This window comes from Cyprinus carpio, chromosome A11 (genome assembly GCF_018340385.1).
Source record: "Cyprinus carpio isolate SPL01 chromosome A11, ASM1834038v1, whole genome shotgun sequence".
Taxonomy (NCBI): domain Eukaryota; kingdom Metazoa; phylum Chordata; class Actinopteri; order Cypriniformes; family Cyprinidae; genus Cyprinus; species Cyprinus carpio.
The window spans coordinates 18,777,643-18,801,431 of NC_056582.1; the positions used below are offsets into that span (position 1 = coordinate 18,777,643).

The 23,789-nt window shown below is 36.1% G+C and overlaps 1 protein-coding gene across 1 annotated transcript in view; it reads right to left on the reverse strand.

The window, feature by feature from the left end:
- Positions 1 to 19,470: 19,470 nt before the first annotated feature.
- The window catches only part of LOC109098340 (xyloside xylosyltransferase 1-like), a 38,733-nt gene continuing 34,414 nt past the window's right edge, over positions 19,471 to 23,789 (reverse strand). Inside the window, exon 5 of the mRNA XM_042766649.1 lies at positions 19,471 to 21,777. Within this exon, the coding sequence (XP_042622583.1) occupies positions 21,381 to 21,777 (397 nt within the window). The 3' untranslated portion in view covers positions 19,471 to 21,380. The remainder of the gene's footprint in view (positions 21,778 to 23,789) is intronic.

A 23,789-nucleotide genomic window follows, 5' to 3' on the forward strand; every position in this document is an offset into this window, starting at 1 on the left:
CCATAACTCAATTTGAGCGTTCCAAACAAAGTGAAAGAGCGGTTAATGGTGTTATACGGTGTTCTGCCTTGGTTGCTCCAGGGCTTTTCGAAGTTACGGTTGAAACGACCCATTATTTCCATGGAAAAACAACGAAATTGATTCAAGATACTTATACACATGATAAAGGATGTTTTGAATGTCCCAAAAATATCAATAAGTCATTTTCAACAAAAATCAAAGTTAATGGTCTTTTGCCTTTGCACAGAAGTATAGCTAAACCTAATGAACTCCACAAGAACATTATTTTTTTTTAAATCCCAAAGCCTTTTCTCAATGAAAGATTAGGCCTTTACTTTTTAAATCATGTTAAAACAAGACAGCCAGTGGCACTATTATCAATGGAAAAACCCTTTTTTATCCACTCATGCCTAGATATGTTTCTGCGGGACTCTGTGTGACAGATCAGGCAGTGTTATCATGGTGTGATATCCTTCAGAGGTTAGAGCTCTAATACTCAGCAGGCACTCTCACTTGGATTTCAGGAAGAGCTTATGTTGGAATAATGACCCCTGACTTCAAGAAAACACCTTACAATCACAAGACAGCACAGGATTTCCTAACCGTTTGACTGAGAAATATGAAAAATCACACTGCTGTTGCAGGCATTTCAGAAGACTATTTTTGCCTGTTTACTGGCAAATCAATCATTTGTACAAAACTAGGCAGACAAGCAGGCTGACCGACCAACAGATAGACACAATGATAGATAGAATGATACAATGACAGACAGGACAAACAGAATGACTGACTGAACAAACTATAGAACAAATTAGAATGCACGACAGAATGAGAGAACAAACAATCAATAGAACGAACAAATAAAATAATGAATGAACAACAGATAAAACAAACCATAGAACAAACAATAGATAGAAAGATTAGATGAAGATAGACACACAGACAGACAGAAAGACAGATAGATAGACAGACAGACTATGGAACAAACTATAACATACCACAGAAATGACAGAACGAATGATTAAACGATTGAACAAGTACAAGAACAAATAATTAAATGATTGAACAAGTACAAGAACGAACGAACAACAGATAGAACATACAAACAAACAATAGATAGAACAAGCAATAGATAGAAGCATTGCATTTAATTATGTACCAACTGATGCAAATTTTGTCTATGTGCACATATTTGCTCTCATCAGCACTCAACACTGACAAAATTTGGCAACAGGCGAGAATAAATACTAAAACCAGCGATCCAGTTGTTCTGCTGCCTTTTGATGGACCAAAAGAAAACATGATGCCAATAATAGGCACCACACGTTAAACTCCATTTCCGTGAAGAGAGAACAGAACACCAGCCAGCTTCATTAGTGCTGGTGCCATCCCGTAGAAACCAGTCAGCGTGTCTCTCTACAACACTTTCCAGAGAAGCTTCTGGACAGCAGATGGCTTCCCTCGTAAGACTAAATAAGTTGAGTACACCGTGGACTGGGCAATTTATTCATTCATCAACTTACTTTTGCATTTGCTAGGAAGCTAAAAACATCCACTGTGCAAGTGAGAAGTTAATTATATATTCCACTATGACATATTTAGTTCATCCTGCATGTATTAAAACATGAGAATGATGCTCTTGACACATTCACCCAGTCACTGTCCATACAGTGCTTGAGTCACCTACAGTATGTAAACAGATGGAGACCAATGGTGAGCATCTGTGGCAGAGACATACTGCTCTGCTGACACTTATCTACCCTGCACATGCTACAGACATAGTCTGCCAACTGTGACTGTCTTCATGCTGACACTATCTCCCTATACTTTATACATGGATGTTACTGAAATGCAGGAGAAAACAACTCAAAGGTCTTTGTAAACTAACCTACAGTAGGTAAAGAAACTATAAGAGTACTTAACATATAAATGATAATGTATGCTAGGGTTGAAAAAATTGGAGTCAAAATGCTTTCTGAAAGAAATTAGTACTTTTATTCAGCAAGGATGAATTCAATTGATCGAGAAATGACAAAGACTTTGATATCATTTCTACTAATTAATACAGTTTTTTTACTTTTTATTCCCCAAAGAAATCTGAAAAAATATCATCGTTTACACAAAAATATTAAGCAGCACAACTGTTTTCAACATTTATAACACAATAATAGGTGTTTCTTGAGCAGCAAAATCAGCCTGTTAGAATGATTTCTGATGCTGAATGATGCTGAAAATCCAGCTTTGCATCACAGGAGTAAATACATTTTAAAATATATAAAATTTTAACAATATTGCAATTTTTACTATAATTTTGATCAAATAAACGAAACATTGGTGAGCATAAGAGACTAAACGTTTGAACAGTAGCGCATGTAAATAATATATTCAGTATAAAATGAATGTTTGCTAAATGCTTTTTCAAGATTTAACAATTCAGTACAAATAACCATATTTATAACAATCTAGAATCGATGAATTCTTAAAGTTAAATTCTGAGATTTTGAATTTAGATGGATGGATGGATGGATGGATAGATGGATGGACAGACGGATGGTATAGATGGATGGATAAAATGACATGCAGATTACATGAATGAACAAACTAAGAACGAATACTAGATAGAACAAACAAACAAATGATAATTTGACTGACATAAGTACAGTCTATGCTCTTATTTAGTCTGTGTCAAATGAAATAGATGACATCTGCTGATTTGTGCTATTTTTGTACATCTGATGCCGGGTCCCAACTCTACAGTCTCAAACATTTCCACATTGCACAGATTCTGTAATGCTCTGATTACCTGACACAATAGCTTCTATAAAACCACTAAGAAAAACACTGTCATATGCAGTCAATTTAAAGAACAGAGTAAAGCTCAAATTCTCCTGATCTATTGTCCATGTTCACGCCTTTGTTTGGGAACACGTGGCACGTGATGATGTACATGTGATGACAGCCACTACACGTGTCTGCTCTGGGGCTCAGAGTACATTTACGGACGTGTCTATCCCAGTGCAACTCTGAAATGGGAGAGGAAGAGCAGCACTTTACCATTTAAAGAGAATATGAAGTCAAAATTGGAGTTTTAGCTTTTAGTCCATGTGTTTTAGCTGCTATATGGCAGTGCACTATTGAAAACACTGACAAAAATAACTTTTAGCAGATATGTTTATAAATAGAATGCATTATTTCTCCTATGTGGCTAAATATTGATGACTGATACTGTATTAAACTGACATCCAATCAAATGCTCTTTAGAATGACAATGTCCCTCCCACCAATGCTTACAACTAACAAGTAAATCACTAGTCTTCCCTGATTTATTCACTTAAATAAAAAGTAGACATCTAGACAAGGAAACCTACATTAAAATGCAAAAAAAAAAAGAAAGAAAGAAAAAGAAAACCTAGATCAACGCAACTTTCCATTTCCTTTTTTCCATTACCTATTTCTCGCTCGCCCAGTTCCTGTCCATTCAGAACATATTAGTTTCCATCTTTTGTTGAAAAAATAATTCTTTCTGCCTGGGTTGGATGTGCTGAAAATGTGGAGGTTAAAGAATGAAAGGCTACTGTTGAAACCATGGCACGTGTGGAGGTGGCTCATTTCAACACAGACGTCAGGTGGATCACGGGACACGTGTCCCATCTTCCATCCTTCTGGTTGCTTCTTCTCTCAGTAATGGCTTGAGAAATCAAACAAGAGACAGACAGTATAACACTATGGCACCCTTTTGTCAATGCAGATGATGAATGGAAGATGGAAAAGTTCGAATGAAACACCAATGCTTAAAATGGTTGATTATCAAAAATAAAGCTATTTATTCACATGCTGTTGAAAGCAATTTGGGAAGTGATGTCATCTAATCTGCATCTGCTTTGCCAAAAGTGAATCCCAAATGAGTCAGTGAAAATCTTCAGAAAGAGCATGCATGATTAAAGGAATAATTCACCCAATAAGTGCTCTTTTCCATGCAATTACAATGAATGAGGATTTCAAGTTATTTAAAATGTGGTTCACACACATTTGTGTACTGTATTCCAAGTCTTCTGGAACCATATGATACAGAAATGTAATTTATAGTTAAAAAAAAAAAAAAAAAATGAGCAGGGATGAATTGTGAATGAATCATTCTTTTGAATTCTCGAAATCTAGTTCCTCATGAATTCAGAAGATGTGGATCCTTTAACCAAAAGCACCATAAAAGCATCATAAAAATGGTCCATTCCACTCAAGCACTATATTCCAAGGCTTATGAAATTATATAAAACAAAAAAACAAAAATCTTCTTATTAACTAAAAAAAATCACAAAATACCCCCTCTCTCCCCTACACAGGGCTGGGCGATATATCTAACGACAATATCATCATCATCACCTCATCAAAAAAGCCGGTTCCCTGATTACCGCTAAATCGCCATCACCTGCTTTCAAATGGAGCGGCATTTAATAGACAGAGCCTTAGTTCACTGACAAGGTACGCAATATCGCGTTGATTATCGAAGGCGATTCATCTGGGATAATGAACGCGATATTGCGTAGCTTGTCAGTGATCTACGGCTCTGTCTATTAAATGCGCTCCATTTGAAAGCAGGTGATGGCGATTTAGCGGTAATCAAGGAACCAGATTTACTGACTAAATGCGCATGATCATATCGTTAGATATATCGCCCAGCCCTATCCTTGACTTGTACATAACAGAAGTAGCAACGTCAGATTTGTGAATGAATCATTCTTTTGAGTCAGATATTTTTAATGAATCAGTTGATCTAGTTCACAGATTTGGCCTAAATGATTCATTCATGAATCTAATGGTTTTCACTGATTCATTGAAGACTACTGTAAGAAGACTTGAATCCTTTAACTAGCTACTATACAGTAGTTGCAAATAATTGATCTTATCTATACCAACTCAATTCTCAGTCTTAAAGATATCAAAAGGTTCAATGATAGTTTAATTCAAGCATAACAGGGGGTCATTCTGGGACTCCTTTAAGGCTCTCTGGGAGCTGGGTAACTAGTGGCCGTCAGTCACCAAGCATGGTTGTGAAGACAGCAGTTTCCCTGCAGTGACCTTTTGCTACGACACAACACAAATTCACTTTGCTTTCAATACATTTCCAATTTTGTCCACTTTATTAGTTCTCATTCACCTCTGGGGCATTGCAAATAAAATACTGCAGATACTGCCATAAAGACCAGACAATGCACATCTTTTAGACAGAGAATGATTTTAAGGTGCCACACGCTTGCTAAAAAAATGTCAATGCTAATTCTTATTGTGCCTTATTTGAGGCCATTAGGCTGTGACAGTGGAAGGAAGAACAGAGGCAAATAAAAAGAAAAAATAGAATAAGAAACAGCATTGATTTATTTGCATCAATAGAAGCATCCACAAAGACGACTCCTTGTCAACCTCAAAAGGTCACAGAAATTCACATCTACTTTCAATGTGCTGCATCTCATGTCAGCAATACTTCAAAACCATAATTCAGTGTTTTTTAATCTACCAAAATCAAACACAGGCAAAAACACAAGTGTTTCCAAGAAGTAGTTTAAGTTTTCTATTTCATTTACAATGGACACTGACAGGCTGCAAAGCCTGATTTCAAAGAAAGTACTATAATAAGCCGCTTGAAATTGCAGGTAATTTACTGGTGCTTTAATGCTTTCATATCTGATGTTTGTTGACAACAACCATGCATGTTTCTCACAGCTCATAAATTATTAGATAAATAATAACAAACATGATAACAGAGGGATTTCGTCACTCAGTCAAGACTGATGTGACCTCTTTAAGGTTGCATTATCCATAATGTTTTGCAAAGAAAAATGGGTTGCACTTTATTTTACAGTACGTGTACTTACATGTACTTACTGTATACCTACAGTGTATTTATCTAAGAAAGTACTAGTAATATAAGGTAACTACATGGGGTAGGTTTAGGTTTAGGGGTAGGTTCAGGGTTAGTACCTAGTTAATACCTAGTTATTGTAATTATAAGAAGTACATGAAAAACAGGACTGTAAAATAAAGTGCGACCCAAAAAATGGCTCATGTTTTTAAATGCAGGGCATGCAAATCATAAATGAACACAGTCAGCTGCACTTTAACATTACAGCCTCTTTTTATTCAGCCCTCTATATAGAACTATATTGTACAGAAGAAAAACAAGACTACTATATGTTCGACCCTTTGAACAAACAGCATCAAATGTCACCATGACCCTGAATGTGAAAGTGATCTGTGAGTAGGTAGTGTGGAGATCCCTGCATCCTTCTCCTCTGTACAGTACAGAATGGCTGTTCTAGGAAACGGATGCCACACTGTGGAAAATTACAGGGCTAAGGTGCAACGGCACAGCTCTCCAGCCCTTCAAATCAATTTTTTTTTGTGACCATACCAGGAACAAAAAGGGACATACTCACTTATTGCAAAGTTCAATGCTTTTTATTTTATTTTTACTTTCTAGCAAGGATTAATCAAAACAGAATTGATTTATTTTACTAATTTAAATTAAATTATTCTGTAACCTGATTGTAACCTAAATTAGTCCAACTTGATCACAACACTCTCTTCTAAGATTATTCAATTTAAAGGTGTTTTATTATTTATGTGTTGTACCCAAATGGGATTCATTCAGGTTTCAATTAGAATGAGGATGCGTTTTATGGAAAGATGCCAAACTCATGACCCAGTTTTCTCGCCTGAAGGCAGGAAATATTGATCCAGCATTCCAATGATTAGCAACACACACAAATACAGCTGACAACTCACAAACACAGTGTGTGTTCAGTGATTTGCGCTAACCTAGGAACCTGCAGGACAACAGCAGGGGCAGTCGAGGCTGAGATTGTGCCCTAATTGAATGGATTTGGATTTTCATGGATTTGGACAGCAGAAGTTCATGGTCCCACATCTTTGGAATCGATATAATAAGATCCAATTCAATACATTCAATTCAACTGCAAATATATATATATATATATATATATATATATATATATATATATATATATATATATATATCTATAAAGGGACTGCAAAACATATATATATATATATATATATATATTGTAATATATAAGTAGCAGTATAAAATATACTATATAGAAAATATACTCTATAAAGGGACTGCAAAAATATTCTTTGTTAGATATAATTTGCTCTATGCGTATGCTCTTCTGTATCAGCCGCACCACAAGGATGCGCTGTTTTCTTTCAAATCAAAGCTAAATACACGTAGAAACAGCGCATCCTTATGTCGTTCATCGGATTTATATATTTTTGATAAAAACCCGGAGGCATACGCAGCATACAGTGCCAAGTATAGAGAGACACAGAGGACACTGGTGACAAAGTCGAATTCCATTGAATAAAGTCATTATTTTTGGTTTTGAAGTCGCTTAAGAAAACAAAAAGTGGACTATATTCAATACTTCCTATAACCCAGTGTTGCACGTCTCACTGATGCCGCAGATGGAGTATTCTGACGACGACTTTCATTCAAATCCTTTCCTAAACACCTTGACGCATCCTTTTGTTATTTACTTGGCAGCATCTATGGGAGACACAGTCACTGTTAGGCCTAAAGTCATTAGGTTTTCATCCACAAAAAGATTCTTCATAAACCCAGATTGTGTCCGAAGACGAACACCTTTCATTTTTATGGGTGCTTGGACTATGGGACAGTCACAGGCCTCCAGGGTCATCCAAAATATCTAAATCAAGATATTCCTTTAATCACAGATACCAATGCTAAAATTAACATACACCAAAATTTTCATTTTAGGGTGGAGTATTCCTTTAATCACAGATACCAATGCTAAAATGTATCTACACTTTACGGAAATTGTTAGCAGACAAGTTAAATAAACCAGTGAGATTTTGAAAAGTGTTTTAACAGAGTTTGTTTTCTAAGTCCACAGAGCCCATATTTGAATAAAACACCCAGTGTTTGCACCTGTAATCTTCCTAGTGTGGAAAACTGAAGGAACAGATCCTTGTAGCTTATCCCGCCATTCAGCTTTGACTGCCTGATCAATGTCTGCGCTTAGATGTCAGAGCTGACTGCTTTTATTACTATTAAATGAGTGAAACTGAAGCTTTGCTGCAGCTCTCTTTTATCCACAACCCTACACTTCAGTTTGAATCATCTAAACCCACTTTTGCATGAAAAGCTCGTTTTATTTTTGCCTTTGCTTTTTTAAAGTATGATGAGTACTTCAAAGTCAGCGTGTCAGTATTTTTTTTTTTTTTTTTTTGACAAAATTTTTGCCTTTCTTCATTACAGACTGCTTGTTTTAAACAAAAGCACATGTGACTTTTCTAGTTTTTCTGTCTGTGGGTTGGGGGCATCTTGGTTTATTGCGTTGACAGCTGTAACTAAGCACATACCTGATAAAAGTGACCTCAAGACATCTGAATGATTGTGTTTCCAAGGCTTTAGATCTCTGAGCTAAATTATTCATCTGTGTAATTCAGTTTCTCTAGACATGAGCCTCTGTTCACCCACATCCTGCACCTACAAATGAACGGCCAATTAAATGAAATGAATAATAAATAAAAAGACATCAAACGCATTTTCATGGGTTAGGGGTTATGAAAATGCTTTATTAAGCACCACTAATTAACAATGCAGACAAGTTTTTATATTAAGTCAGTAATCAGTAACTTGCATCACATGAAATCCCTGTTCTGACCACTGTCATTCAGGCCAAATAGCTAAAAACATTTAATCACTGACAAGATTGCTTTCTTTGCCCTCCAAACTTTATCCTACCCAGAAAAAAAAATTGCAACAGAATCACATTAATGTGTATCAGCAGTCATCATGTGTGTATCAGAACACACTTTTCTCACACAAAGACGACAATGGCTGATGCTTCACAGTGGTAGCCTTCAGGTCTGGTGCAGATCACAATATTGTTTGACTGCATAATATGATTTTTCCATTTATCTGTTCAGGCTATTATTAGGGCAGAAATCATGCACCAAACAGGCACACGTGAAAACTGACTCATCAGAAGAGCCTTAGATAACAAAAACATCCAACAAATTGCTGTTTACTCATATATAATAAACAAAAAAGGTCACGATTGTGCTATAGAAAATGAATAAATGCTCATGCAAATGCTAAATATTTTTTACAGCTGCAGATATTTCACCTTGTAGGCTAAATCCCTAAGTGACAATGTGAAATAAAACAAATATAGCCAAACTAAACTGAAACGAAATGGAACAAACGAATTTCACTGATTTTTAAATCACTTAGCTAAGAAATTGAGCACTACATATTCAATGATTCATATTTTACTATAGCTAAAAAGTGGGTCATTAAACATATAACATGACTCACATCAGTCAGAGTTGGAAAGGCATCAGGGTATGTGCCAGTTAATAATATTAGGCTATACAGTATAATATACTGTAGCTGTGATTAATTATTTGGTGCTTCTTCAAAGGTATCTAGAGACTCATTAATGGAATTACTGAGGGAACAGGAATGATTAAGCAATTCTCATTGCTGTTCACTAGGCACCCGATTTTCTCAGATCTGAGTTGGAATGGAATAAGAGAATCACTTGGACAGAGAGAAAGGAAAGCGGGATATCAGGGGAGGGGGTCCTCTAAGAACATAACATAAGAATTTATATAGGTCATCGATTCAGAAATGTGTGGCAGTGGACAAGACAATAGTGGGTGAGCAGCCCTGGAGACTTCAGAGCGGAGGAGTCTCTCCATTTATCTATTATCTATCTACAAGGACATGGTTAAGAGGCACTTATCGACTTGAATTTTCAAATGTATTTTTCCTTTTAATATTACATAAAAATAAGCCATATAAATAAATCCAGAGCTAAAACCGAACTGTAAAATGGCTCAAGAGGAATTATTACTTTTATTACAGAATAGAAATTCTATCTATCTATCTATCTATCTATCTATCTATCTATCTATCTATCTATCTATCTATCTATCTCTCTGTCTGTCTCCATCCATCCATCCATCCATCTCTACTTATCCATTCTTTCATCTATCCATCCAGGTTTTTTAAACCTATTTCAAAACAAAGTTTGAAAAATAGATGTATCTCTAGTAATGGTTTTAATTCTTTGGAATTTGCAATGTTTAATTATCTTATGTCAATTAAAATCAGGAATTGAACTGAAATATGAAAACAAAGCATTCTCAATTTGATTCTGAATGGCCTTCGTCACAGGCCCAGCTGGGAAAGGGAAAAAGACAAAACACAAAAATTAGTTGGTATGTTGCTTGTCCAAATTACTAACCAACTTGGACTATGTAGAAAGCTACTGCCTTATTCCAAACCACAGACACCTCACCTCAGTGAACCTCCTCCTCTGACACTTCATGTAAAGGGAGAGAATGAGAGCTCAGGTCCATCTGAAAGCTCCCCAGACACCACATACAGGCTCCTACGTGTGAGCCCATCTCTTTATTCAGGAATATGTGTGTCATCCAGGAACAACATGCATCACTAAAACTCAAAAGCACCTCAGGGGAAGGTGGACACCTGGGTGTGAAGTCCTGACCGTCTATAGGCCATTCTCTCAACTGACCCTGTTTATATGTGAGACAGACTGAATCTCTCATTTTCTAGGCTGGCTGTAAAGCCATGGCTGCCAAGCAGATGGAAAAATCATTGCTCTGCTCACAAGACAGATGAATATACCACTGTCACAAAATGAGGAGAGATGACAAACAGAATAACGCCAAGACATCTAGACTGACGGCACACACCAACCCAACATTTTTCTTCTCTGTGAGCGGTTTGTGATGTTGTCTGGTTTAGACTAGCAAATTTACCCAGGGGTCACAAGAAATCAGAGTACATGGAGTTATAAAATCACTTTAGACAGAATATTTATCTCCAGAATTATGGCAGTCAGAGGAAGCAAAGAGCCATTCTAAGGATGTAAATATATGGCATTGTTTTTTGGGATGCTCAGAAGAAACAGAAATGGTGCAAACTTTAGTATGAAACTAAACACTACACGTAAATTTCAACAATTAAAAAGAAATAGCAAGTAACACACTGAAATAAGTGAAATATAAAGTCTGAAAAATGGTCTATCTATCTATCTATCTATCTATCTATCTATCAAGGTACTTTGAAACTATATTTTACTCAGACATTGCTAATAAATTACAAATCACAGTCAATAAAGAAACGTCAAGTAACACATTGAATTAAATGTGAAGTAAAAAGTCTGAAATAGTCTTTTCTGGTAAAACATGCACCAATACTCTGTTTTACTTACAACTTCAAAAACCATTTTTAGAGTGCTGGAAAACAGGTGCTTGTGCATGTTTGCATTTCAAACCCTGTGACCCTTAATATTACTATTCATAAAATGTATAATTGTCAATGAGAGATGAGTGCTGAGTGATTTACACAAACAAGCTTGAACGTGCCATCACTTTTTAAACAACAGCAACTGTGTTTTGGGTTTTTAGCAATAAAGCCTGAACTACTAAACTTCTAATAACCCAGAATGCTCACAAAATTAACCCTCTTAATAAGTCCCACTGCAGATAATCTAACTGGAACACCATCTACAGTCAACAATGAATGAAATTCATAAAAAAAATCATCTAGCCCTGAAAATGTCTCACTTTGTATCTGCAGAGTGATGTCAGAAGGTCAGGTATGAATCATTACTTGTGTGCAGTTTCAATAAAGACTAATAATCACCTCACACATGTGATGTGACAGCTGGAAAATGTTTCACACAGTCAAAGCATTTATGATTTCTATGAATAATTAGAAAACCTGCTGTGAAGGAAATAAAAGCAGTGAGGGCCAGTAAGTAATGTGCCATTGACTACTGATACTGAAGATACTGAGAAAGCCTTCATTTGATTTATTTCAACTTATCCTGATTCCTTAACATGTTGTTTAATATCTGAATACTGCTCATTAAAGGGGTCATATGATGTTGCTACAAAGAACATTATTTTGTGTATTTGGTGTAATGAAATGTGTTAATGCAGTTTAAGGTTAAAAAATTTTTTTTTACATACTGTACATTATTGTTTCTTCTCTATGCCCCGCCTTTCTGAAATGCGTTGTTTTTTACAAAGCTCATCGGACTGAAAAGCGAGGTGTGCTCTGATTGGCCAGCTATCTAGTGTGTTGTGATTGGCTGAATGCCTCAATAGATGTGGGGGCGTTTAAACGAAGTGTTTTAGGAGGCCGTGGACGAGTCTCAACTTTTATAAAGAATATCTCTTTGGGTTTGAGACTTTAGTCTTTGCAACTTTACAGATCTTCTTTATGCAGAGAAAGGAAAACTTGAAATCGCATCATATGACCCCTTTAAAAACAAATATCATTTTTTTTATATAAACATTTTTATATATTATACAATAGAATTGATGCATTATATTATTAACTAATTATACAAACAGAATATAGGCCTATAATAATATTACTGTTAAATAATGAACTCATGATTGAATTCATGATGAATTTAGTGTCACTGTGCTTTTTGCAGAAAACCTGTTTATTTTTGGATACTAACATGGCGAAGACTCAACATATCCATCTAGATCTCTACATGATCCATCTGAAAGGTGCAAAAAAAGATTAAGATAAAGGTGGGGTGTGTATTATTTGCGACGCCCATCTAGCAGCAGGTATTCTCTACTGATACCTATTATATCTGCCTCCTGCAGATCTGATTTACCAGCTTTTATGTCTGCAAGAGCCATGAGACAGCAAGAATGGTTTATCCCAGACTGTCATAATGACCTATATTTTGTGACACATTTCTGATGTTCTACAATATGCAACAGTTTCTTGTAACTCCATGAGTCATCATAGAGAACCTGCAGCGACTCTGAAAGAAGCATCAATACTGTTCCACCTGACCAACGGTGTCATCCACGATGACAACTACACACAATAAAAAACCATCACATTAACACTGGCCAGGACAGCAGGGCTAGTGATGTTGTTACAGTGAGTCATTTTAAAGTGCACGAAAGGCTAACTGACACGAACAAAAGAGGAGCATGAATGTGTATAATTATATAGCCATATGAATAACTACTATAACAAATCAATAGAGAAAAATGAGAAGAAAGATGTCATATAGTCCAAACTGATGTTAAATGGGAAAACTGGCGGGAGAATCTGGAAAAACTTGACACACATATCCAACCACAATTGTAACCAGCATGGTTTTAAAATATAGAATCCTTATAGACCATCATGCACTCAGAACTGACTTTGCCCCATTTACTCAAGTCTGCATCTGCTTCAGGGAACATTTCCCATCTCCATTACCAACCCCACACGTGTCCCTGGTCTGTAAGGTCAGCCTTTAGTCTGTTGGGACTTGTCTCTACTAACTTTGCACAACTAGACTTTACATTCAATTTTTCTCCTTCAACCACTGTGTGCTCAGTTTTGCTGTGTGCTTTGGGTCATTGTCACGTTGGAAGGTAAACCTTCTTCACATTGACAACTTTCTGGCAGAGGGCAGCAGATTTTCCTCAAGAATTTGATAGTTTTTTGCCCCATCCATTTTTTCCTCTTATCCTGACAAGCGCTCCAGTCCCTGCTGCAAGAAACACCCCCATAACAGGATATCACCACCTCCATGCTTTACTGCAGGAATGCTGTTATTTGGATGGTGAGCTGTTCTGGATTTCCACCAGACACATCGTTTGGTGTTGTGGCCAAATAATTTAATTCTAGTCTTATCTGCTTTAGAATCTTCAAGGTGTGTTTTGGCAAAGCTTAGTCATGACTGCTTGTGGCCTTTCTTGAGGAGTGGCCGTTTTTCTTGCAACCCTCCCATACAAGCCACATTTGTGGAGAATTTGTGATATTGTAGTCACATGCACACAATAACCACTCAATTCCGTAGAACACTGATTGAGCAATTACACAAGATTATTCAATATACCTTAAGACATTCATTCATGTTTACTTCATGTTGTAACTAGTAGTAAATGGTATTAAAGAGCTTTTAAACACGCTCCGCGCTTCCGCTTGAACTGAGGCGCCTACACAGTGATCTGTCACGCGACATCAAAGACGTCAAAATGGCATTTATTGTTTGAATTTCCAGATATAATGGACAGAATTTGAAAGATGAGACTTTTGTTTGTTTCAGGGTATCAAAACAGAGCTTATTATGATTATTTGTGGTTAAAACTGGTTTAAAAAAAAAAGTTTACAACACTGTATTCGTCATGTACATGTGTATCGAACCAAAAGACACATACTGAAAATTTGAGGTATCTTACTGCCTCTTACTGACTCCAAACTTTTGAATGGTACTTTATTACATAGAGAGACCATTTTATCCCAAATCTCGTTTCGGCGGACATTATTTAGTTGGATATCCTGGTTCAATCTGCAATACATCACATTGTAAGGCTTTAATTTGTCCATCAATCTGAGCTTTTCAGTTGTCTTCCTTACAAACAAAAAACGTTTAATGTTCACAGAGACTGTGCGAGACCTGAAATAACTGATCGATTATCACACTGCTGTCATCTGAAACCAATCAGTATGTCGCATAAATCAGGCCAAGAATCGCCCATAAAAGGTGAAAACTGTGCTGAACTTTGTTAAAGAGTAAAAAGAAAGAAAAGCAGAAAAATCTATTTCAACTGCCAGAGATCATCAACTGCAGACATCAATATTTCATTAATATTTCATCTCACATGGCGATCACTCTTCACTCAAGCCTACAGCGCAATAATGGATAATTATTTGAAGATTGCTGTGTTTTTTTTTCCCTCACAGCAAGTTTTTAGAAAGCTGTGTGTGATGTTACCTTACGAGACCTGCAGTTCCGGCAGCGTTTCTCAGTAATGGGAAGATTATGAAATCTATATTACAGAAACACCTTAATTTGTTGACCTTTAAAGGTCAGTGAAACTGAGATATCTGTACCTGAAATATGGCATTTATATGGGAAAATCAAGGACATCCAAATACCCTTTAAATGCTAAACGCTCACAGTCCGGACTGAGATCCATCTGAGGGTATATGAGTATAGACGTGATACTTCTGTCACCATGTCCCCATTTCCTCCTACATACTGACATGGCAACAGACCGTCAGCTTTCAGTCATTATGGTGTGTGGTGACTCAACAAGCTAAAAGCACATGTGTGAGAACAGCAGGCTATTGATTACACACACACACACACACACACACACACACACACACACACACACACACACACACACACACACACACACACACTCGTCAGCTCAAGTCTCTTCTCAAACGCCAACCCAATTTACTCTACTGTTTGAAAGTTTAGGGTAAGTACGATTCTTTTAACGTTTTTGTCTATTATGCTCATCACGGCTGCATTTATTTGATTTAAAATATAAATCAGTAATATTATGAAATATTACAATTTAAAATAACTTTTCTATTTTAATATATTTTAAAAGTAATTTATTCCTATGATTTAAAGCTGAATTTTCAGCATCATTACGCCAGTCTTCAGTGTCACAAGATACTTCAGAAATCATTCTAATAAGCTGATTTGCTTCTCAATAAACATTTCATTTTATTATCAATGTTTAAAACAGATTTAGATTTTTGCAGAAACTTAAAACAATCTTACACCAGGACTCTTTGATGAATAAAAAGTTCAACAGAACTGCATTTTATTAAAAACAAAAAATTCATTTTGAATGTCAGTTTTTGAACAATTTAATAGGTCTTTGCTGAAGTAGTAATTTGTTTTATAAAACAATCTTACAACATTTCTTTTTTGGAGAAGAGAAAAATCTCCCTGTCGATCACCAGAATCCCTCTAATTCCAGATGAATAAAATGATGCCCTGTCCTACAGTTTTTCTTGTTATATCACATTGTATTATTAAAAAAGGTTGAAGACATAATTTCATGAGGACTTAACCAGTATCTATCCAAAAACCTGCCATATTTAAATGATCAATCAGGCTTTTTCTAAAGACGGCACAGAATGACTTCCATCATTGGCTGGGCATAAAGTTCACGGAAGCATATCACACCTGGGTAAATTAACATCATTATCCTGGACCATCATTTTTGAAACTCAATTTCAGGCAGAATGCACAGCTTTCATTTCATCAGACAGGGATCCAATGATATCTATCACCTACATTTCTATGGCTAACTGACTTTCCCAAAAGAAAAAAAGAAGAAAAAAAAGAAAAGAAAAAAGGACTGCTGAATTTGCCCTCAGATGTCATGAAAAGTGGAAGGAAACAGTTCCCACAAGTCAAACACCCTAAGAATTAGTGTTTCTTAAATTGAAACAGCTAAAACATACATGAGACACATGCATCATTGCATTATAAATTAGATGTTAACATTTTGTTTGAAAAAAGTTCAAGTCTATGATAATGTGGTCCCTAAATATGTTCAAAAGAGCACATCTGTCTTCATAACGTTCTGGTGCCTAGTCTGAATTCAATCAAAAAAAGTCAGATCACTCCTAGAAGAATAATAGCACACAATTTGATATCTAATATCTTATATATTGTCCTACTGTACATTCATTTACTCTCACTTTCTGTTCAAACCTCGTCAACCAATTCTCAATGGGATGCATCCTGTCTTTTCTTACCTCCCCTTTATGTTAGGTATAGCGCTGCAATTCAATAAGATTTCATCAGGACATTTCTGATGAAATCTTATACCCCTCAGCACTTCTCCCAACACTCAGAGCTCTAAGGAGAATAAAAAGAAAGATCTGAAATGATGTTAATTTGGATGCATTTCAATTTCACAGTCTGAATGTGTCCCATCAAATAATAGAACAAAAGTAAATTGGAAGTCCAGTGTTCTGCCAATGCATCTGTAGGATAAAAACTGTTAATAATAATGTTAATAATTATGTGAAAATCATCATTTTGTTCTGAAAATTCTGTCATCATTTATTTTCCATCATGTCATTCCAAATCTGTATGACTTACTTTCTTCTGTAAAACACAAAGAAAGTATCTTGAAGAATGTTCTGTTCTAAAACAAAAATTGGACCCCTTGACTTTCATTGTTTAAAACAAAAACAGGCATAATTAATATATGCATGCAATGGACATTATGTTGATTAAGTAAATGGTAAAAATGGAATTGAATGTCTTGAGAGCTGAATAGTGGATATTTAGTTCTAAAGAATCATACTAACATTTTTGGGATCATTCATTTTATAATAATGCACCTGCACAAAATTTTATATAACTAATTTCCAGATTTATAGGACAAACAAACAAAGGATGCACCTGGTGCTTCCATGACAATAAGGAAACAAAAATATCAGGATACAATTTTAGGAGTGGAAAAATAGGTTAGTGTGCTACATTAATGTAGGTCAGTGCTGCCCTCACCTGCAGTTTTCTGAGTGCAAGCAAAGCCCAAATGACCAACATCTTACTGAGGGCCTGAGGAGACGGGGGACAAAACACATCATTTAATCCAGCTGAAATGGAGGACTCGGGTCTGTTCATGCCCCCTCACGGCTTTAAAAATGTCATCCGTGACGTAATTCAGCTTAGTGAGTTACACAGAGCAGTGTACGGGCGTCATGGCGACATATAAGCTTTACATTATGGGAAATTAATGATATATTGAATGGGACGACAGCAGTTTGGAGGTGCATGAGTCTGACCCACATTTAGAGTCCTGGCTGCAGTTTGCTCAGAGTGTATGTATTTACCCAAAGAGCTCGCATCCATCAAGATAAGCTTTTACACTGCAAACACCTCTGTACAGAAATTATTTACAGTTTAATGACAAAGATGCATTTGTGTTGATCAGCTAATAACCAGCAATATGTGAACTAAAGCTTGACTATTGCAAGGGTTAAGGATTTAAACAAACCCCTAATTGTTCACACTAATGATTTGCAATGCCAAACTTCAAATTCAAATTTCAATAAATGTTGAATGAGGGATGCACAGATAAAAAATGTGGTCAATACAGATTATCTGATTAGTTTCATGTTAAAGCTGTTAACCAATAAATGGCCAACGTTAAAGATCTATCAAATCTGATCTAAATTAATAAAAAATAAAACACTAGCAATTAAAATCAATAGTTTTAAATACTAACAATTAAAAGAAAATGTAAGCATCACAACATTATAATGTATAAAAAAAAAATTTGTCACTTATGGTCATCAAGGCTGACTTTATTTCAAATACAGTAAACACAATTTACTGAAATATTACTGCAATCTAAAATGACTCATTTATTTTGAAAAAATATTTACTCCTGTGATGGCAAAGCTGAATTTTCCTCCAGTAAACGTTACTCCAGTTTTCAGTGTTACATGACCCTTCAGAAATCAATGCCACTCTGAGATGCTTTATACATAAATCATGTACATACAGGTCTCCAAAAAACAACTCAAGGGCATAGAAACACAGAGCAATGGGACAAAAGAGGATTCTCTGAAGCAGCTGACAAACAGAAAGAAAATCATGATTGTGTTGTGAGGTGACAGAATTTAGGTCACAACACCGCTTTGATTTCTTCGACACTCATGCTGCAAAACACTGCCAGCTCAGACAATGCTGTGAAAATTGGAACAAGTTGAAACTGGGATAAAGGACACAGGCCTCCGCACAACACATAAGGATGCTTGATGAAATATCCAAAACCCATGCTGCATATTCAACTGGAGAGCCGTCTAAAAATTGTTAGAGCTCCACTTCAAAATTAAACTGCTATAGCAATACTAAAACATGCAAAAACATGTAGACTACAGCTCATTTTTAATGCATAATGAAGAGAAATGTAACAGGATCTTAAGAAATAGAAGGATTTTTATTCAGGCCACCAATACATTTGCATGGAGAGAATGATATATTAGTTATATTACAAATGTGATTTTACTTCACTTCTGGAATTCTGTTCATTAGCTTTAATACATTCAATTTCTATGACACAACATATATTACACAACAAGTGTGTGTTTTACATTCAACACTCAAATTTGTATGACAAACAGGTGGCTCTTTAGAAAGAGTAACCTGTACTACAAAAAAAGTCTAGCTTGTGGAGGTTGTATTAAATTTTCCTTATACTAAAACTTGTTTTATTCAATAAATCTTCCCTGAGAGATTCCTTTGGGGGAAAAAATGTTCATGGAAAACTAGGTAAACACAAAACACACGTCGCCAACTGTTGCTGTGAATTGAATGCAACAATTTAGAGTCTTTATGAGCCTATCGTTCAAAAGATGGGGTCAGTAAGATTTTTTAAAAATAAATTCATACTTTTATTCAGAAAGGATGCATTAAACTGATCAAAAGTGAAAAATATTTCTTTCAAATAAATGCTGTTCTTTCTATTCATCAAATTGTAAATTAATTGAATTGAATTGTACCAGTTTCCACAAAAAATATTAAGCAGCACAACAAGTTTTCAACATTGATAATAATAATAAGAAATTGTTCTACATATTAAAATATATTCAGAGAGATAATTATTTTAAATTGTAAAAATATTTTACAATATTACTGTTTTAATGTTTTAATTTTTGATCGATAAATGCACCCCTTGTGAGCATAAGAGACTTCCCTCAAAAACATTACAAATCTTTCCTACCCCTGACTTTTGAACGATAATGTACAAAATAAAGTTAACAGTGAAATATGCCTTTGCTCATCTTTCAGGAATGAGACCAATGAAACTTAATACATAAGAAAGAAAACAGGAAAAAAGCGTGAATACTTTATGTGACTGGACTAGCAGATTAAAGGTTAATTAATTAAACATTTTGCTTTTAACTTGATCAGGCAAAAGCTGGTCTAAAATGGTTAGACAAAACATGACTGCACTCCCAACAAAGCATAGAACAAATTCTTTGAAGATCCCAAAGACACACAGTCCTTAACCTCACAAAACTGGACCCAGAAGAGCTTGAAGTGGGATTTCATGGCTGCCTGCCAACACATGAGGCCTCATTATAAGTTCTTTCTCTCCGCCTGTTGATTTGACATTGCACAGGTTATTACGAGCATTTCACACAATCCCACAGAGCTTCGCCAACAGCAACATCGCTCAAAAAATGCCAGCCAACCACAACAGCTAGTGCTCTGCCCTCAAAATATAGTGTATATCCCCTTCAAGGCAGAGGCTGTTCTCTTTGGAATACTCCAGCAAATCCCACTTCCCCATTTCTCAGGCAGATCAGAGCACCTCGGCAAGAATGTTTTCTAGATGAGACCACTGATCAGATGTTCTAGATGCTATCTTGGCTGTTCTAAGGCGATTCAGTTGCACATCACAGAGAAAACTGATTTCCAACATCAGCGCACAAAAACTTAGGAAAGTGGGTCAACAACCCTTTCCACCCTGCTTTCATCACTGCATAAAAACATAGGAACAGAGGATTGCATTGAAAATAAAACCAATAAAAATATACGCATCCGCTCTCTCCACTTTTTAAAGCATGCATTAGGAAGATAAGTGGCACCTCAGTGTGACTGCAAGAGTGCAACTGCACCTGTAAACAATACAAATTTTAACGTGAGGAGGAAAAGACTCTCTGATTGGCTCCTTCCCTGCTGTCTAAGAGCGATTTGATGAGACACCTGCATGAGGAAACTCAGACTACTGAGAGTCAAAGCCGCACTGCATTATTTAAAAAGAGAAAAACAACTGGTATTTAAAGGGATAGTTCACCCAAAAATGAAAATTCCCCCATGATTTACTCACCCTCAAGCCATGTGTGTATATGACTTTCTTCTTTCAGATGATTACAATCAGAGTTATATTAAAAATATATCCTGGATCTTCCCAGCTTTATAATGGCAGTGAATGAGGGTCAAAATTTTGGAGCCCAAAAAAGTGTATCAATCCATCATATAAAGTGCTCCACATGGCTCTGGGGGGTTAATAAAGGCCTTCTGAAATATCATAAATATTAAAAACTTTATAAACTGTAATCTCTAGTTTCCACTAACTGTCGTACTGTGCGCACGTTCACGAGAGAGTGGTGTTCCAGCGGATGACGTAGGACATTTTTCATATAACTCTGATTGTGTTTGTCTAAAAGAAGAAAGTCATAACACCTAGGACTGCTTGAGGGTGAGTAAATCATGCACTAATTTTCATTTTTGGGTGAACTATCCCTTTAAGTCAGAGACTTTTAGTGACTTTGAAAAGGTGCCACAACAGCCTCAGTGGTGTTAAACGAATGATTGACGTGGTAATGGCTGGATTATATTGTGTAAATGTGATTAGTCATGGGAATGCTACACTATAAGCACCTCTAACAATGAGCCCCTTCTGCCTTCGGTCCACTTGATTTAAAATTTGTTCAAGATGTGCAAACAAAATGAGTTTAATCAAAGGTAGCATTCAAAGACGCACTTTGGACCTCAGTCATCAGGTATGGGAGTGTTGCAGTTGCCGTGGTAGATGTGCACCGGCCCATCGCAGTGATAGTACAGCTGGAAGACGTCACCATACCCGTGTTCCCTCCACCATGTGCAAAGCTGTCGGTTCCAGCCGCAGGAAAGTGGGTAAAAGAGTTCCCTGTGCTCCATCCCGATCATTGTGAAGAAATCCTGATCTCCCAGGTGTCCCCGAAAGTGGTATTTCTCTGCGAGGCGAGCCACCCGCTCGGGCTCCAGAAGCTGGTTGTATAAGGTAGAGTGACGCATGGCATCAAGGTTCAGAAGCATTACACCGCTGTTGAAGCCGGGCAGACCATCTGGTGGAGGGTCACCCACATAGGACTTGGGATTCTCTTTGCGGTACTGCCAGAAAGTGTGCCTACAACACACAGAGAAGACAATGCAAAGAAGAATTTAAGCAAAGAATTAGAGTGTAACTATCATACCTAGGTTTACAGATGTGAACAAACCCATAATTTACCATATAACTCAGCCTACATTCTACGACAAAAATGACACTTTAACTCAAGCAGCTGGTTGAGGAGAGGTAATTTAAACAATTAAATTAAATAATACAACTATTCTAATAAAGAAGAAGAAACGTAAGTGTACAATTAAAATGTTTATTTCAAAAATTTATAATAAATGTTACATTTTTGTAACTCTATAATACACTAAAATGGACATAAAATATGATTCTGTTCATTTTTAGTTCTCAAGCTAAAGCGCTAAATACTTAATTTTTGCAATACAGAGCTGTTTCTAAATAAAAATAATAATAATAATACAGGGCAACAGCAACAATTCTGCTGTTTCAGGGCTCATAGAGACTGTGACAGAAGAATAGAGGGAAAAACAAAAATTAAACATAAAAACTCTAAAGTAAAAATAAACACAAACTCCAAAAAAAAAAAAACACAAAAAAACCCTAAACAATATATACACACAATAACTAAAAAGAAAAAATAAATCCAAACACTAAAACATGTGCTGTTTGTATTCAAGCTAAATAAACTCTGAAGTATATAGCCAGTTTCTAGCTAAAACTGAAAAACCAGGGCGGACTTGAGTGCTGTTTCAAGGAGCAGAATAGAGAACTTGTGAAGAATAGAGAAATTTAAAAATCTCTCTTTAAAGTAAATAAAATAGCTACATTAAAAGAAAACAGAAAAAACAGCAAAGTTGTTATATCAAAAAAGTGCATGATAAATCTAAGAAAAGTCTCAAAAGAAGATGAAGGCGACTCAGAGTCGCCTTCATAATAGTCGTGAAGTTTAGACAATCTTTTGCTGTTAACGGAAAAAATAAATCACTGGACTTTAACATTTGCATAATGCGACCCCCGAGGCTGTAAATACGAACAGAGTCTGATCTGCCCACAAACACTTTGCTAGAAGTGCGTTTACATCATGTTGAGAAAGACGCGCACTGCTTCAAGGATACCACAGAAATACAATTCAAGCCTATTCAAAGTGTGCTTGTCATTTTATCAAGACTTGCTTCTCTGCTGGGAATTTTCATCTTCCCCTGGCTTCATAATCTCTCTTAATTTGGACTAACAAGCTCCAACCACGACCTGTAAACAGTACATTTGAACGCTGGTGCTACTGGATTTTTCATTTGAGTGCAGGAAAACATAAACCATTTTTTTGACACAATATTGATGCTTTTACCTAGTGCCAGCTTTAGGTTTAGTTGTAACTCACGATACTACTGTCTTACTGAAGTAGTTCTAAAAATTCGCAGTGAACCTAAGAATATGTCGATTATTGTAGACTGACATTGTTCTGCATTGTTGTTTATTGTGCTGCACCGGCAGTTACAGGGTTAATGCGGGAGAGATGAAGTGGTCTTTCGGCTGGTGCTCCTGTGATAGAACTGTTCTGCGTTCTGATTAAAAGTTAAGAACCAGAGTGTCTTTTGTCTGTCGTTCTTCAAACATTACATTAGACATATTTTGGTTTACAAACTGTTTGTTTCATCAGTTAAATTATTTTAGCACTAAGGCTAACGTATCCATTATGTTTTAAGTGTTCACAGTTTAGCAGCTTACACTTTAGCTGTGGGCACGATTCGCTTGCATAAGTGTTTTTGTACCTTATGTCATTATAAGAACGGATTGACTATATTATTGTTTTATGTAAAGGTGCTTTGTCTATGGTAGCACTGGCTAACTGGCTCAAAGGATTCCTCTCAAAAAGGACACAAAACAAAGCTGCAATCAGAGCAGAGTAGGCTGCAACTAACATTAGGGGGATGCTCCGAACTTGCTTATTTAATTAATCATAATACTAATCATTGGCAATTATATTTTAATATTCTGTGTATATTCTGAGAAAATCTTCTTCTTGTTTTTCTGACCTTCTAGATCCTGGCCAAACCTGATCCAAA